The sequence below is a fragment of the Bombyx mori genome, chromosome 17 (assembly GCF_030269925.1).
Source record: "Bombyx mori chromosome 17, ASM3026992v2".
NCBI classification, from domain to species: domain Eukaryota; kingdom Metazoa; phylum Arthropoda; class Insecta; order Lepidoptera; family Bombycidae; genus Bombyx; species Bombyx mori.
Genome location: NC_085123.1, coordinates 6,758,645 through 6,775,582, shown reverse-complemented (window position 1 = coordinate 6,775,582; position 16,938 = coordinate 6,758,645). Strand labels below are relative to the sequence as shown.

At 35.5% G+C, this 16,938-nt stretch overlaps 2 protein-coding genes across 3 annotated transcripts; both read left to right on the top strand.

The window, feature by feature from the left end:
- The first annotated feature begins 123 nt into the window (after positions 1-123).
- LOC692900 (proteasome 26S non-ATPase subunit 12) lies at positions 124-6,473 on the top strand. Of its 2 annotated transcripts, none has more exons than XM_012690109.4 (9): positions 124-293; positions 380-454; positions 738-854; positions 1,616-1,728; positions 2,089-2,467; positions 2,643-2,866; positions 3,525-3,681; positions 5,380-5,543; positions 6,258-6,473. In XM_012690109.4, exons 2-9 carry the CDS (start codon positions 395-397, stop codon positions 6,394-6,396), a joined length of 1,353 nt encoding a protein of 450 aa, XP_012545563.1. In that variant the 5' UTR covers positions 124-293; positions 380-394; the 3' UTR covers positions 6,397-6,473.
- Positions 6,474-7,021: 548 nt separating this feature from the next.
- LOC101746561 (uncharacterized) lies at positions 7,022-15,412 on the top strand. Its single transcript, XM_012690141.4, has 9 exons — positions 7,022-7,381; positions 8,242-8,364; positions 9,863-9,970; positions 10,325-10,479; positions 12,008-12,169; positions 13,139-13,245; positions 13,613-13,724; positions 14,277-14,407; positions 15,224-15,412. The coding sequence occupies exons 1-9, from the start codon at positions 7,217-7,219 to the stop codon at positions 15,400-15,402; spliced, it is 1,242 nt and encodes a 413-aa protein (XP_012545595.2). The 5' UTR covers positions 7,022-7,216; the 3' UTR covers positions 15,403-15,412.
- Positions 15,413-16,938: the final 1,526 nt, after the last annotated feature.

Sequence of the window (16,938 nt, the reverse complement as noted above, 5' to 3'; positions counted from 1 at the left end):
TTTAAATTTTTCCCAATTGACGATAATTTCCGAGTAATCAACTTCATTTCATTCTATTCGAAATTATTTTAGATTGAAATGAACAATTTTATATAAACACATGGCTAAAAAATAAAAATCTAAGCCATTAATAAAAAAAAAAATTGACACTGACGTTTGAAAGCTTTGAAAATTTAGAGATCGTGACTTGTGGGTTTGGAATACGAATAGTGATTTGATAAATTAGTAGAATTTATAACGCAGGCAATTATTTTGTGTATTGTTACGTTTACTGAGTTCAGAAGATTGTTTTGGTATAAACATATAAAGTAATTATGTTTAAAATAATGAACCAATAAACACTTGCCAAAACTCACTTGGTCTAATTCTATGTCTTAAGTTTCAGTTTTTCAAAATGACTACAAACGGAGATATCGGCGGTCTCGATGCTAGTGGAAAAATAATAAAAATGGAAGTAAGTTCACAAATGAGGCTATATTCATCACTAGACTTAACCCTATTGTGTTCACAGTATAAGCGTTCATTACATTTGTGTGTTGTTGTTCTTTGCAATTTTAGGGTAAAGAAAATGGGTAGATTTTCCAGAGAACAAATATTACTCGGTAACCAATTGTAAGAATTTTGCTGTTTGGAACTTTTACCTAAGCCAACTTACCTTTAAAATATCATCAGCTATTTAGGGTTTTGTCAAATATGTTCTTTAATTGATAGTATAATTTAACATTATTAATTTTAAGGTGGACTATAGTGCAACATGTGATGAGAAACTGCCCTTGTGGAAATCATGGGCAGCCCAAGGCAAAATTCAAGAAGCTATCGATCAGTTATTGGCTCTTGAAAAACAGACTAGGACTGTAAGTACTGTATTGATTGAAAATTGCAAGTCACTAATAATAATTTCCAATATAAAAGTAATTCTAACATAAAACCATCCCTACAAAATTTTGATATTTTCTGCTCTTGTTAATTAGCAAATTTTAAATATCTTCTTATTCTACTAAACTCCTTTTTCTGTTACTATTTTTAAACTACCAATTACCATTAATTAAAGTTTATAATATTGCAAGGTTAAAAACGAAAAAAATACTTTCAATAAAATAAGATCATTAGCAGTGTTGTGTTGAATAGTGAATTGAATGAATAATACCATATCTAATTCATTGTAACTCTTATCAAATTGAACATTTGAAAGAGTTTTCCATGTTTTTAAAAAAAATGCATAATGAAAACTTATGAACCATATGATTGAAATTGCTGTAGAATACTGGGAGTGCAAGCTTAAGGTTATTGGTATAAGCTGGTTGGTGCCAAGTACTATCTATATACATGAATACTTTCTTATTATTATGAAGAGACAAAAACATAATCTTAGTCTGAATACTCTTAAATGTGGTCAAAGGAAACTTTATCAAGAAATTATTTAATTATGGTGGTTATTTCCACCTCATTCGGTTAACGGTGGCATTTATTTTGTGATTGGATCTGGACAACACAAGTTGTTCAGTAATAAAATACATTTTATACATATATTATTATTTCTAGAATTTTCAATATAAATAGTACCTACAGTGATTTATAGTAAATTTGTAATTTAATAATGTGGTGTTATTTCCAGGGTGCCGATATGGTTTCCACTTCAAGAATCCTAGTGACAGTGGTTCAGATATATTTTGAAGCTAAGAACTGGTCTGCTCTCAATGATCATATAGTTGTTTTGTCCAAAAGAAGGTAGTAAATAAATTTATATAGTTTAGTTTGGGCTTGTGTAATTCTAATGATTAATTATGAGAGTATTGTTATTTTTGTACAATGATTTCTGAGACATCCTCAAAATGTCACAAAAAATATAACATAATATTCATCTTTCTTAGTTCTTCAATTTCATATTAACTATAGTGAAATTTATTTTAACTAGGAAATAGGAAAATATTTAAATATATTTTTATAATTATAACTATAATATAAATATGTAAAAAAAATAAAGGAAAACAAAATCAGAATAACTCAAAAACTCAAAAACAGTAATAGCATTCAAAAATGAAAAAAACTGAGTATGATCAGGTATTTTTTACATTAAAATGTTTCCAGATCCCAATTAAAACAAGCTGTTGTTAAAATGGTTCAGGAATGCTACACTTATGTAGACAAAACACCCGATAAAGAAACAAAGATAAAACTAATTGAAACATTGAGAACCATAACAGAAGGAAAGATCTATGTAGAAGTTGAAAGAGCGAGACTGACTCATATTTTAGCCAAAATTCGAGAAGAAGAAGGCAATGTAGCAGAGGCTGCAAAAATAATACAAGAACTTCAAGTAGAGACATATGGTTCAATGGACAAGAGGGAAAAAGTTGAGTTAATTCTGGAACAGATGAGATTGTGTCTTGCTATCAAAGATTATGTCCGTACACAGATCATATCAAAGAAAATCAATACAAAATTTTTTGAAGACGAAAATACTCAGGTTAGTTCTTCAACTACATAATTCCTCGTGATCTGTTTTAAAAAAAAAAACATACATGCATAGTTAGTAGTAGGCTGCATCTATCATATTATTTGTTGGATAACAAAAGTGTTTAACCCTCAAATAATTCAATATTAATTATTGCTTTGAATACATATTTAATTTTTATTTTCAGGAGCTGAAAGAGAAGTTTTACCGACTGATGATAGCTGTGGACCAGCATAATGGACAATATCTGTCAGTCTGTCGGCATTTCCGAGCTTTAGGAACTGCTGGGGGCCCTGAAGCACTTATTGGCAGTGTTGTATTCCTTATATTGGCACCATATGACAATGAACAGGCAGATCTCACACATAGAGTAAATGAAGATAAGGAGTTGGATAAACTTCCTGATTATAAGTAAGTAAATAAAGATATTTTTTTTTTTTTTTTTTTTTATTGCTGATATGTGTGGACGAGCTCTCAGCCCACCTGGTGTTAAGTGGTTACTGGAGCCCATAGACATCTATAACGTAAATGCGCCACACACCTTGAGATATAGTTCTAAGGTTTCAGTATAGTCACAACGGCTGCCCCACCCTTCAAACCGAAACGCATTACTGCTTCACGGCAGAAATAGGCGGGGCGGTGGTACCTACCCGTGCGGACTCACAAGAGGTCCTACCACCAGTAAAAAGATACTGACTCTGAATGTGAGTATTGTAGTTATAATGGCCCAAAAGTTAAAACACCTGGTGCATTTGTATCAAGCAATCATGCAATCATGTCCTGCAGGCTAGAGGTACCGATTTTGTAATCAAATAGGTAATTAAGATATCATCACAAATGACTTCCATGAGGAACAAAAAACAATGTCATATAAATCAAATTGCGAAAATATTTATTTACATAATACTTGGTGTTAGAGTGCCTTGAAAGCCCACATGGGTAAATACCTCCACCATGCCTATTTTTGAATTCATATTTCCAGCTAAGTTGCTATTAAGGTGTTTGGGTTCGGTTTACCACTTGACACCAGGTGTGCCATATGTCTATCTAAGCTGTTTATTACTTTCAGAGAATTGTTACGTCTATTCATAAATCCTGAGATCATCAGATGGAACACTCTATGTTCTTCTTACGAGAAGATGCTTCGGGCCACACCGTACTTTGACGCGTCAGACGACAAGGGTCAAGAACGCTGGAACGATCTTAAGAACAGAGTTGTTGAACATGTTAGTATGACATTAACCTATTTTTATAAGATATTCATTATTGTAATGTTTCAATATAATGCTTAAAGCTGAGGTTGAGGTCGGATGATTATACAATATGTACAAAATCTCTTGAGGTATTCATTGGCGAATCAAGACACCGTACACCTCTAGCTACAAATACTAACTCATCCCAAATTTGTAAAAATAAACCGGTAGAGGCTGTGCAGGCATCATGCATAAAGGTATGGGATAGCTTTTGATGGAAAAAAATGGTTTTATTTATTAAAGACTCAGTCATTTTCCAAAAACAAAATTAAGAATATTTTCAGTTAATACTTCGATGTGTGGCGATGATATTGGTTTTCTAAATCGCGCTATGGTTTTTGTCACGTGTTTGAATATAAAAACACTTTTGGAAGCTACTTCTTTCTAGGCTGAGCTCTCGAGTTCGCCCACTCGTCAAAGCCTCCAGGCCAACGGATAGTCTTTCAACCCAAAACTATTTAAGTTCGTGCTGATAAGTCACAGAACAGCAGATATATGGCCTTTATTTCAATTTGGGATTTGTACTATATGTTCCACAGAGTGCTGTGAGGAATAGGTTTTTTTTTCCTACCTAAGCTGTTTTTTTTTTATTGCTTAGATGTGTGGACGAGCTCACAGCCCACCTGGTGTTAAGTGGTTACTGGAGCCCATAGACATCTACAACGTAAATGCACCACCCACCTTGAGATATAAGTTCTAAGGTCTCAAGTATAGTTACAACGGCTGCCCCACCCTTCAAACCGAAACGCATTACTGCTTCACGGCAGAAATAGGCGGGGCGGTGGTACCTACCCGTGCGGACTCATAAGAGGTCCTACCACCAGTAATTACGCAAATTATAATCTTGCGGGTTAGCCTAGAGAGGCTATTCCAGCGTAACCGTAACTAGTAGGTGAGCTCACGGGGCTCAAACCTGATGACGATGCTAACACGAACCCTAGCAAGAGCCGTGCTTCGCAGAATCTACCACCGGATCGGAAACGCGACCCACTGAGAAGATCCGGTGAGAAACTCAGTGGGCTGTGTCTGAGGGTTAATTTGCTCGTCGAGCCCTTCGTCACAAGCGATGGGTTCGAAGAGAACGGTGACCGGTGCTTGAAGTATCTAGAAGCACCGTTAGTGGATCGGGAGGATCCGAGATGACGTGTTTTGGGCGACGTCGACTGCTTTCCATTCTTTCCGCAGGATCAGGAATTTAGTTACCGGCGGCCACGATGAGAGGGTTCTCGTGTCGTGCCGCTTTATCGAAGTGAGGAATAGGATGGATGCCTTAATTTTCTTTTAAAATCGCTTCTCTTACCACTGGGGTGGAGTTCATTCATAGTTAATTCATCATTCATTCACTCATTCATAGTTCATTCATTCATTCATAGTTCGTTCATTCATAGCTCATTCATCTGGAACCTCTGCATTCATCGAAAGTGCATTCCTAGATATATTTTTCCTACGTACCGTATGAAAACCTCCAACCGCCTTTCCAATGAACTTCCCTCCGCAGTGTTTCACAATCGCTATGACATCTTTCTTGAAATTTGCGGAAAGTCCTCAATAGTAGGCAAGTGCTTGGCTGTTTCCTTGGCATTGCTGACATCCACAAACGACACTGACTACCTTGACTTATCTGCTTACGAAGGCAATAAACTAAATGGAATTGTAATTTTATCATTGCAGAATATTCGCATAATGTCAATGTACTATACTCGCATCACGCTCAAACGTATGAGTGAACTTCTTGGTCTGAGCGAGACGGAAACAGAAGAGGCCCTGAGTCAGCTTGTTGTGAGTGCAGTTGTTAAAGCCAAGATCGATCGTCCAGCTGGCGTTGTACACTTTAGGTATGTATTCTATTTATCATATTATTATAAAGAATCACCATATACATAGAGCATAACTTTTCTTCATATTCGGGAACGATTCGTTAACATCTGAAATGTGTATATATCCATATATGTGTATTTTTTTTTTTTTTTTTTATTGCTTAGATGGATGGACGAGCTCACAGCCCACCTGGTGTTAAGTGGTTACTGGAGCCCATAGACATCTACAACGTAAATGCGCCACCCACCTCGAGATATAAGTTCTAAGATCTCAGTATAGTTACATCGGCTGCCCCACCCTTCGAACCGAAACGCATTACTGCTTCACGGCGGAAATAGGCGGGGTGGTGGTACCTACCCGTGCGGACTCACAAGAGGTCCTACCACCAGTGATTACGCAAATTATAATTTTGCGGGATTGATTTTTATTACACGATGTTATTCCTTCACCGTGGAAGTCAATCGTGAACATTTGTTGAGTACGTATTTCATTAGAAAAATTGGTACCCGCCTGCGGGATTCGAACACCGGTGCATCGCTTCAACACGAATGCACCGGACGTCTTATCCGTTAGGCCACAACGACATCAAAGTATATACATATACAGGCCCTTTTTTTGGGCCTATGTTCAGCAGTGGACTGCTATAGGCTGATAATGATGGTGATGATGAATTTTAATCTGAGAAACTATAATAAAAAAAGTGTGACATAACTCTATGATTTTCGTTACAGCCTGAATATGGACGCGTCAGATCGTCTCAACGAATGGTCGAACAATCTGAACACATTGATGCAACTTGTCAATAAAACAACACATCTCATTAACAAAGAGGAATGCGTTCACAAACATTTGTTGGCTACTGCAGAGTAACTGTAAAGCTATATGTTTATAAATTAACTTAAGATTTTTCGTCTGTAAACTGCTAATAAAGTTTGTCTCTAATTTTTCTTTTGTCTATTATTTTAACGATTTCAATTTTATATATACTTTTGACAAAGCGGAAAACATTTTCCAAAAGCTATTGTCTATATTCCGCTCAGTACACCTGACAAATTTATTTTCAATACTGATAGTTTTTTGTCAGATGTTTTCTATCTGTCCAACAAGTTATAAAGTACGTACCATATTTAATTTTATTTCGTACAAGTAGAGAGCAATTTTTATTGACATTGTTCTTGTATGTCTAGTTATAAATTTTAACTACCTAATAGCAATTTTAACTATTCGCTATGGACTACTGCTAACTATGGACCAGAAAAAAATTGCTCCGAGCTTGTTAACAGCTCCCTTGGACACTTAATAGGTTACGTTAGGAAAAATTCTTGGTGTGGTAGCAACATTCACGTCATGTTGGCAACATCCAATTGGGCCGTAAGATCGTTCAGGAATCTGTGCCCTAAATAAATGAATAAAATTGGAGTGAACAGCTTTATTACTTCAAATAGACAAAGAAATACTGCCACTTGGCCTACGACATAAGGTCGGAGTGTCGTAATTTTTTATAGTGTGTGGGTAATAGGTACCGTTCGTTTAATCACGGTTAATCAATGAAAATGATAAGATAAATTAGGTCTGACGGAATCGTAGACTTTCAATTTTTCGTTTCTGTGTTGATAACGATAATTATAACACAAAATTATATACTTAGTAACAACTATATTGTTAGCAACAGTTTATAAAATCAGTGACAATGTTAACCTTAATTATTTCTACGCTTATTTCTGCTTTAATTGTGGAAGTATTTCGTTTTTTGAATAAAAAAAGGAAGCCGGCAATATTTGGTATTTATCAACAGAAGAACAAACTTTTTTGGCCAAAATTCATATTTATGTATACAATTTTGCGCGTTAGACAAGTAAGTTTAGTTTGGTTAACTAATGTACTTTGTGAGTAGATCCACAAAATTTAATAAATTCTATGTATAAACATTTCTCTATTAATTAATAGACAAATACCTAATAAAGAATAACATTCTTTAGTAGAAGCATTTTGGTTAATTTAGGTAAATGGTGTTTGGCCGCTTTTTTTCGGAACAGACTGTCAATATTAAAGGCAACACGGAATTTACACTACATACATCACAAAATTGTATGAATGAAGTTAATATAAACTATAAGGCTATATAATTTATTCTTACTTTTTATTTTATACTTCTACTACGTTATTACTTTATTAAAGATGGAATAAGTAATATTTGTACCATATAGTACGCTTCGGTATCAGTCTCTTTTCTTAGACACATGCGAAAGGTACATATGCTTTAAATTTTACATAAAAACAATTTCTCAAATGCAAAAATTGGATATTTTAAAAGTACAAAATTTTTGATGAAAAGAATTATCTCTAAAAATTAATTGCTGTTCGTTAGTCACGCTAAAATTCGAGAACGGCTCGACCGATTTGGCTAATTTTGGTCTTGAATTATTTGTGAAGTCCAGAGAAAACTTAAAAGGTAAATAAATATGAAAATGCTTGGAATGAAATAAAAATAACAATCATCACATCAAAGAGAAAACAAAATTCTCTTTGATGTGTCCCTCGTCGGACGAAGTCTTTTATTTTTCGATTGAGGCACTACGAAGTCTGCCGGGTCAGCTAGTTTGTAATAAATTAGTAAAACAATAATTTATTTATAAATGTAAAAGTCTGTTTCACTCAGAATGTACTCGATGCTCTAAGGGCGTTCGTAATTTATTACTGTAACTATGATTTTAGTTCTTGAAGTATTTGAAACGCGAACATGCCGTTGAGGTTGGCAAAAGTGGAGACGGAAACATTCGTGTGCATGAAGAAGATAAAAAATTGGAACAGAAGTATTGTCTCGGCAGTAATCCGTTAGTATGTAAACTCTATTATTTTGCGACATCATAATTTCAGCTGTGTACTCTAAATATTGACAAGTTCAAACCCTGCGCCCGCGTATGTAACTAGTTGTCATAGGTGTGTCTAGAGATTCTACCGTAAAATAACAATTTTGGAATAGATTACATTAATGATCGGTACGAATTTTTTATTATTATGTTGACGGGTGAGTTCACGGTCCACATGATTTTAAATTGTTTCTGGAGGCCATTTACTATATTACTACGTGAAGGCGATAATACATTTTAAGACGTGAGGTCTAAGTTTCTATTGCATAGTTTAATGACTGTCCTACCCTTCGAACCAGTGCTCAGCGCCTTTTTTAAAGTTCTGTGTACTTAGTGTGTTTTTAACGTTCTCGATAGCGTAAAAGTTAGCCCAATTTTCTATGCAGTTGGAATAGCGCCCCTAGCGGCAAACGTAGGCAAACGATCCCATTCCATACAAATATGAGCTAACTTTTACGCTATCGAGAACGTTAAAAAACTCGCACTATGCACACTGTATAGCGTAAAAGTTAACTCAAATTTGTATGGAGTTGGAGCGTTAGCCTACGTTTGCCGCTAGGGGCGCTGTTCCAACTGCATACAAATTTGAGTTCACTTTTACGCTATCGAGAACGTCAAAAAACTCGAACCAAGCACACAGAACGCATTACTGCTTCGCAGCAGAAAACGGCAAGTTGGTGGTAATTACTCATGCGGGCTCACAATACGCCATTCCACCCGTTATAGTCTATTTTTACATCAGGTAAATACATTACATTTGTGGGCTTACTCCACATAACTATTAAATATTATTTTGGATTCAATAATATACAATATATAAACATGAGAGATATATATATATATATAAATATATATATAATATATATTAATTTACTATATATAAATTACACAACACACATAATATATACAACAATATAACATAACAATAACAATAATATATACATGTACTATATACATTCACACAACAAAATACTTTTACGTTATGTACGTTACGATACGAGTCTGCCGGACGACGCGACGACGTAATGGAAACGGACAATTCTACGTCATGCGATCGAGATTGGTGTAATGTGTGAGCCAGTTGAGGGCAGTTAGTTGAAAGATTTGAATGAACTACACTGCTGCGAATATATTGACGAACCATTGGTTTCGGACAAAAGTATTTGTTTTTTCGGATAATTTCAGTTGCTTAAACTTCTTGTGTGTGTATGTGATTAAATAAACTGTTTGTGTTGGTGTACGGAGTGTACATTATTTAAAACCACCTACTAGAACCATCACATCCACCGAAGGTAATTAGCTAAAACACATTAATACCTACAGCTAAACATTATAAAAGGCTGCTTAATATAGTTACAGTCTGAGGTTTCTGTTACAGTCTGAGGTTTCTATTTCTGAGGGAAACCTCTCTGCTCGTTAAATGTAACGCCTCTTTCTGATTATAAACATGTATCAATCTATTTCAGGCAATAGACGCGGTTTATTTCAACGGAATGTCGCGAGAAGGCGATGCTGTGATTTGTGGAGTTGCTAGAAGACCTCAAAATATCTGTGATGCATTTCTATACTTGAAAGTATGATAAAATTTAATTTGACTTCCATTCTATCTTTGAAATAGGCTTTGAATTAGACTCATTGATTTAATGTTTCTTTATGGCTTTGACTGGTGAACAAGATCACAACCTATGCGCTGTAAAGTGGTTGCCAGAGCCCATAGACAATATCATGTGAAAACTGTCACTGACCTTGAGACCTGAGGTTGCAATCTCACTTGCATTGTAAAACAGCTATCTCACCCTTCAAACGGGAACGCATGACTCATTCGAAGCAACAAGATGGTGGTACCTACCCGTACTGGCTTAAATAACGCCTTATAAGCGAGTAACTGGCGAGATTATCATTTATAATAACTTCATATAAATTTTTAGTTAAATAGTGAAGAGCTTCTTCTATCGCCAAATTTGCCAGATACTTGCTTGAAACAAACTGAATCAGAAGGAGGCGAATATAAAGTAAATGGAATAGAAGTTCACAATTTCATACCAATGCGAACTTGGAAACTGACTTACAATGGATCTATGAAGTAAGAACAATAAATAATATAGAGATTATTGTTCAAATTACAACAACTAAATTAACCTATCCTTCTATTAATCGGATAGTAGACTATAATGTCATTGACTTTATTGACTTATATTACGCATACAATTAAGACAAACAAAAAACATGAAAAACACGTTGCCTTTAAGTTTACATGCGAAGATTTCTTCTTCTCCTTCAGGTCCTTCTTCTCTTACCAAGTAGTCGTGACTTAGTCCTTAAGAATCATCTAAAATAGCGATGGATGAAGTCGTAGTGCCGACACAACAGAGGTGACCGCATGTTTAGATAGTTGTTTTTGGGAAGAGCGAGTATTATGTCATATTCAACGTGATTCACATAACGAATGCTCTTGATCGTATGTGGTAGCTGTTTATAGGTAGCGGCAAGTCCAAGGGTAGAGGTATAGGCAAATAATATTTTAAAATGTACGCCCTGTGTATGTGTGTTCCAGAAAATGCGCCTAAACTGTGCGGGTAGAATTCCGTAGTAAAAATATGACCGGACTATTTCTCTTACACAATTCCTGGGACTTCTAATATATTAACAACTACACAGATTTAAGTTCTCTACGTAGTTCCAGCGCTTAAAACTGTAATTGTCGACAATATAAAAAGCTCTATTCAGGGGGGAGTTTTTTGTTATTATTGCTTAGATGGGTGGACGAGCTCACGGTCCACCTTGTGTTAAGTTACCGGAGCCCATAGACATCTACAACGTAAATGCCGCTAACCGCCTTGAGACATGAGTTGTAAGGTTTCAATTTTAACAGTACAACGGCTGTTCCGCCCTTCAAACCGAAACGTATTACTGCTTCACGGCAGAAATAAGCAGGGTGGTGGTACCTACCCTTGCGGACTCACAAGACGTCCTACCATCAGTTATTACGCAAACTATTATTTTTCGGGTTTGATTTTTATTACACGATGTTATTTCCTCACCGTGGAAGTCAATCGTGAACATTTGTTAAGTACGTATTTCATTGGAAATATTGGTACCTACCTGCCGGTGGGATTCGAACACCAATCGCTACATACGAATCCACCGGATGTTTTAACCTATAGGCCACGACGTCTTCAGAAGTTTATTTATAGTCCTAGTAGGCAGACGGGCTTACGGCCCACCTGATGGTGAGTGGTTACCGTCGCTCATGGACGTCAGAAATGCTAGGGGCAGAGCCAACCTGCTGCCTACCGTAAAGTACTCTCCACAAGCCTCGCTTGAAAAAGAACATGTCATATCGCTCGGGAAACACCATAGAGGGGAGATTATTTATCAAGCCGGATGGTACGTGCCAAAAAAATCTCTGGAATTGTACTGTGGGTGAATGCAGTAGTTCTAGGTAGTATAGATGAACTCTATTATGGATGATCTATCACTGTATTCGTTATTAATGCGAATTTCCGTCTCTTTTTCGCGAAAAAGCTATTTTACTAATCATTGAAAACCCGCGAACACACAAAGTGTATAAAGCTTGAATTGAGCAGTAAATAAGCTGTTTTTTATTTCAGACAAAAAAGCTATCCTGAAGATTACCTAACTGTTGAACTATCTCTAACATGGAGTGCACAATGGCCTCATTTCAATTATGACTCACATATGGCGCCATACAGTATGGCTACCGACATGGCGAGGGAATCGTGGTCGCAGGATTATTTTAAACTGCTAAAAAAGTAATTTTAAAAGTAATCTTTGAAATCAATTCGTACTGTTTTAGGTACATAGTGACTTCAACAGAAGCAACTGAGATAATATATAGGTATTTTTGTCAATATAGGTTTTGTTATAAAGATCAGATATTACACTTTTCAGTTATTATAATTGATTAGCTTAATAGGGATCCGGAATAAATTTGTATTTTTGTATTGAATCTATTTCTATATCAAACAGCAACTTTAATTCAAGATAAGATTTAATTCAAGAGAAGAACTTCAATTCAAGATATTTCATAGGTGGTAGGACCTCTTGTGAGTCCGCGCGGTTGGTACCACCCTGCCTATTACTGCCGTGAAGCAGTAATGCGTTTCGGTTTGAAGGGTGGGGCAGCCGTTGTAACTATACTTGAGACCTTAGAACTTATATCTCAAGGTGGGTGGCGCATTTACATTGTGGATGTCTATGGGCTCCAGTAACCACTTAACACCAGGTGGGCTGTGAGCTCGTCCATCCATCTAAGCAATAAAAAAAAAAAAAAAAAATTATATATTTTTGTCAATATAGGTTTTGTTATAAAGATCAGATATTACACTTTTCAGTTATGTATTACAATTGATTAGCTTAATAGGGATCCGGAATAAATTTGTATTTTTGTATTGAATCTGTTTCTATATCCAACAGCAACTTTAATGCAAGATAAGATTAATTTCAAGAGAAGAACTTTAATTCAAGATATTTCATAGGTGGTAGGACCTCTTGTGAGTCCGCACGGTTGGTACCACCCTGCCTATTACTGCCGTGAAGCAGTAATGCGTTTCGGCTTGAAGGGTGGGGCAGCCGTTGTAACTATACTTGAGACCTTAGAACTTATATCTCAAGGTGGGTGGCGCATTTACATTGTGGATGTCTATGGGCTCCGGTAACCACTTAACACCAGGTGGGCTGTGAACTCGTCCACCATCCATTTAAAAGTGCCTTGTTTGCAGGTTGCATCAAACACATTACGAACAAATGGGCGTAATTACAGGGATTGTAAAAGTTGACGGTAAACAATACGAACTGAATATGCCCGCAGTTAGAGATCATAGCTTTGGTACGTGTACAATATTAGGTCTTTCTATAGACGAACGACACCACAACTCATCTGTATGATTAGTGCGGGTTTTTTAACGTTCTGGATAGCGTACGAGTTAGCCCAATTTTGTATGCAGTTGGAACAGCGCCCCTAGCGGCAAACGTAGGCAAACGATCCCATTCCATACTTAGATGAGCTAACTTTTGACACCGATGTTAAATTGTTTCTATAGCCAGGTGTTATTCGTCGCCGACCTCAGTCAAAGCGTTTTTAAATATAGTGCTCATTTAGAAACCATACGTATTTACATACACTTTTATATTGATATAGTCATTTTTACATTCATTAAAAATATAAAAATTTACCTACATTAGTTTATTTTCAGGACCATTTCGCGACTGGCGCACGTTCCATCGATACGTCTACCATTTTATATTTCTTGATAACGGCGACTGTATGGCCATAGGAAGTGTTTCACAGCCGGCTATTCTGTCTCAGTAAGTACATAATAAGTATGTGTTTTTTATTCGGTACCATTTACCTTCGAAGTCAGACGGATGTCCGGCCTACATGCTACTGAATGGTCGCGGTCGGTCAAGGACAATAGCAGCACCGAGGACGCATTTCAGTTGCTTTAAGATCGCAATAATATTGTGTTATACGATTTAAAAATACCTATCTGTTAATCGAGTTAGTGTTTATATGCAGTTTGATCAACACGAACTTATTGTATTGCTCATGGCGCCTCAGTGTTACAGGGATACATGAGTCTATAGTCCTCGCAAACGTAAATGTCTACTCCAGACACGAGGTCCAAGCTTCAATTGTATAACTGCTATATTCCATATTAACTCTTTCAATTGAAACAAACGACTGCTTCGCGGCTGAAATATCTAGATATTGAAATATCTAGATCGCGGCTGAAATATCTAGATATAGAATGTGAAGACCATCTAGATGGTCTTCACATTCCACGCAGACTTAATAAATTCTAATAACAGTAATTAAAAAAGAACACTTTCAAATATTTTTCTGCACTTCTATTTTAGTCTCACAATTGGGTACTATTGCCGTAAGTCAGATCAAGCTGTCTTCCCTGTTGAATGGTGTGACTTCCAGCTGTACCAACACGGAGAAATGCAGACTTTGCCTAAGGATTACGGATTTATGTTCAAAGCCGGTTTGTATTATTTAAACCCCATTAAAATAAACGAAAAATAATCTTTATGAACGAGGAAACCTAACAGTCGGGGCATTAACCCTGATCTTTAAGTCCTAAGAGAGTTAAACAGCGAGAGTAACCTTCGCAAACTTTGCATATCCCCAAGAAGAAAGATCCCTTGTCGGTGTGAACATTGTTTTGGAAGTGCCAAAACATTTCGAACCTATAAAGAAGTCGTCTCTACCAAGCGAATTATTTTATCCGGTATGTGTATCAATATGGCGATGTCGAACTGTTGACGATCGTACCTAGGTTGATGATGATGATATTAGCTGTGTATCGGAGTCAAACCCGAAAAGTGATAATTTTAATGATTCCTAACCCAAAAATTGGACGCAATGTAACACGAATAAAATTTATTTCTGCTTTACCCTTAGGTAATACGAAAACGGGTTATTGAGCGACATGGGTTTTAATTGGTCTCGAAATATGAGCTGAATAAAACGTGTCTATCCTTTTTTAAGCTATTAATAACGCTCTTTTTACCACGTATTAACGTACATACCAGTAGGTAGATATAGAGCAGGTTTTTGTTTGTTTGTTTTCATCAGTTGTTTTTATTGCTATATGCATATAACAAGCTCGCCACCCATCCGGTGCTAAATGGTTAACAGAGCCCATTTACATCACACCGTGGATCTCGCCAGTCAGCGTCGATGTCCCAATGGTGGAATGGTCATGTTAATTACCCGCGCGGGCTAGAATAGGCCGTATTCAGTAATTTTAGTAAACGACACTTTTCTAGAAATATTATATTATGTTTTATATTTTCAGGAGGTGATATTTACACGGTGAAGGTCCAAGTTGACGACGAAGACGTATTTTACATCGGAAAAGAGAGAACGTCAAAGTTTTACGAGAGATGGTCTACAGTCGATATTAATGGGGTTAAGGGACGAGCCTGTGTTGAATGGCAATATAATAATGTTTTAAATGTGACGAATAAATTGTAATGAAAGTCTATATTCAAACACATTTTATTTTTAATTGAATAGGGAACGGGTCAGTCTCTTCTTGTTAAATAACAGTTGACATTATTGGTGTTAAAATTAAAACTGCTTTTACGGTTTAAACTCGCGTTTGTTATTGTCAATATAATATTCCCGACGAACCAATATTTTTATTTGTGCAATTCATTCTTCTAGAAATTAAACTTAAAAGTCTAGAGATAGTTCTTATTGAAAAATATACGATGTTTAGCGCAATATTCAAATGTCAACGCGTTTTTGGCGGGAACGCGAGGAGCGAAGTTGGGTGAATTGTTTCATTTTGATAATTTACTATTTCTTCAGCATCAAACGTGTAACAATGGTGGTTTATTAGCCATTTTGCATCAGTAAAGTGCACGAATGTGGGAAGATGGAACAAAGGCGCTGGACGTGTTTTCACTGGTTCTTACTAAAAAGTTTACTGAAGTAACTCTGTAAATAAACACCATTTTACTGAGCCTTTATTTCATTCCATATCATCTCGTTTCAATCAATTTGACCGCAATTGATTAGTCTCAAATAAATCTACTTTATCTCATTTAATTCCATAAAATATCATTTTTCATATAACAGAATATTTATGTATGTATTTATTATATATAAATTTATATATATATTATATATTATTATATAAAAATTATATATATATATAAACTTGATACTGACAAATATATCATCGCAAGAAGCCAATTGCCATACTTAAAAAAAAAAAAGAAAGAACATTATACGTCCATGCCCACGAAAATTATATAGTATTCAAGTGAAATACTATGACACGAATGAAGGCGAGATTAAATCGTAAAACTAGTTTTAACTACGCACACCACTCGGATTGGGTTTTTAAATGATTTTGTTTCGAACACAACAGTAATCCCGTCTAAAAGCCATGGATAATGATAGTAGGTAAATAAAACAAACATAGGGGAAGGATATTAGATCAATATTTATAATAACATTTCAATAATATACACCTAACACAACTTACAAGTGAAACAAAATATTTTGGAATATACGGACTAGCATTTATTAGTTGGAAATACTGAATTTCATTAAAAATATACATTTTAGTATTCTACATTCAAATAACAATATTTCAGTCGAATAATTAACGAATCAAAATCCACATCAAATATGTGAGTGAAATTATTTGAACTATATATGTACTTGCATCACCTAGAAACTGGCGTTTTCTTACATTCTAGTGGACATGTTTTTAGAACATATTATAATAAAACTTATGAGGGAATATATCAATCAAAAAATGTCGATATATTATAGGATCTTGAATTATGAATGTCACATTTTATGGATTCTGATTAGTTAATATTGCATTTAATTCATATGCTTGTAAATTAATATTATCATACGCAAAATTTTCACAGTATACGCTCAATGCAAACAATAGTACTATATGAAATATTAAATATTATTATAAATTATCGAACATATTTTTTTAGTCTATGAAAAGAAAATACTGTACTTATTCAGGTTTTTTAGATA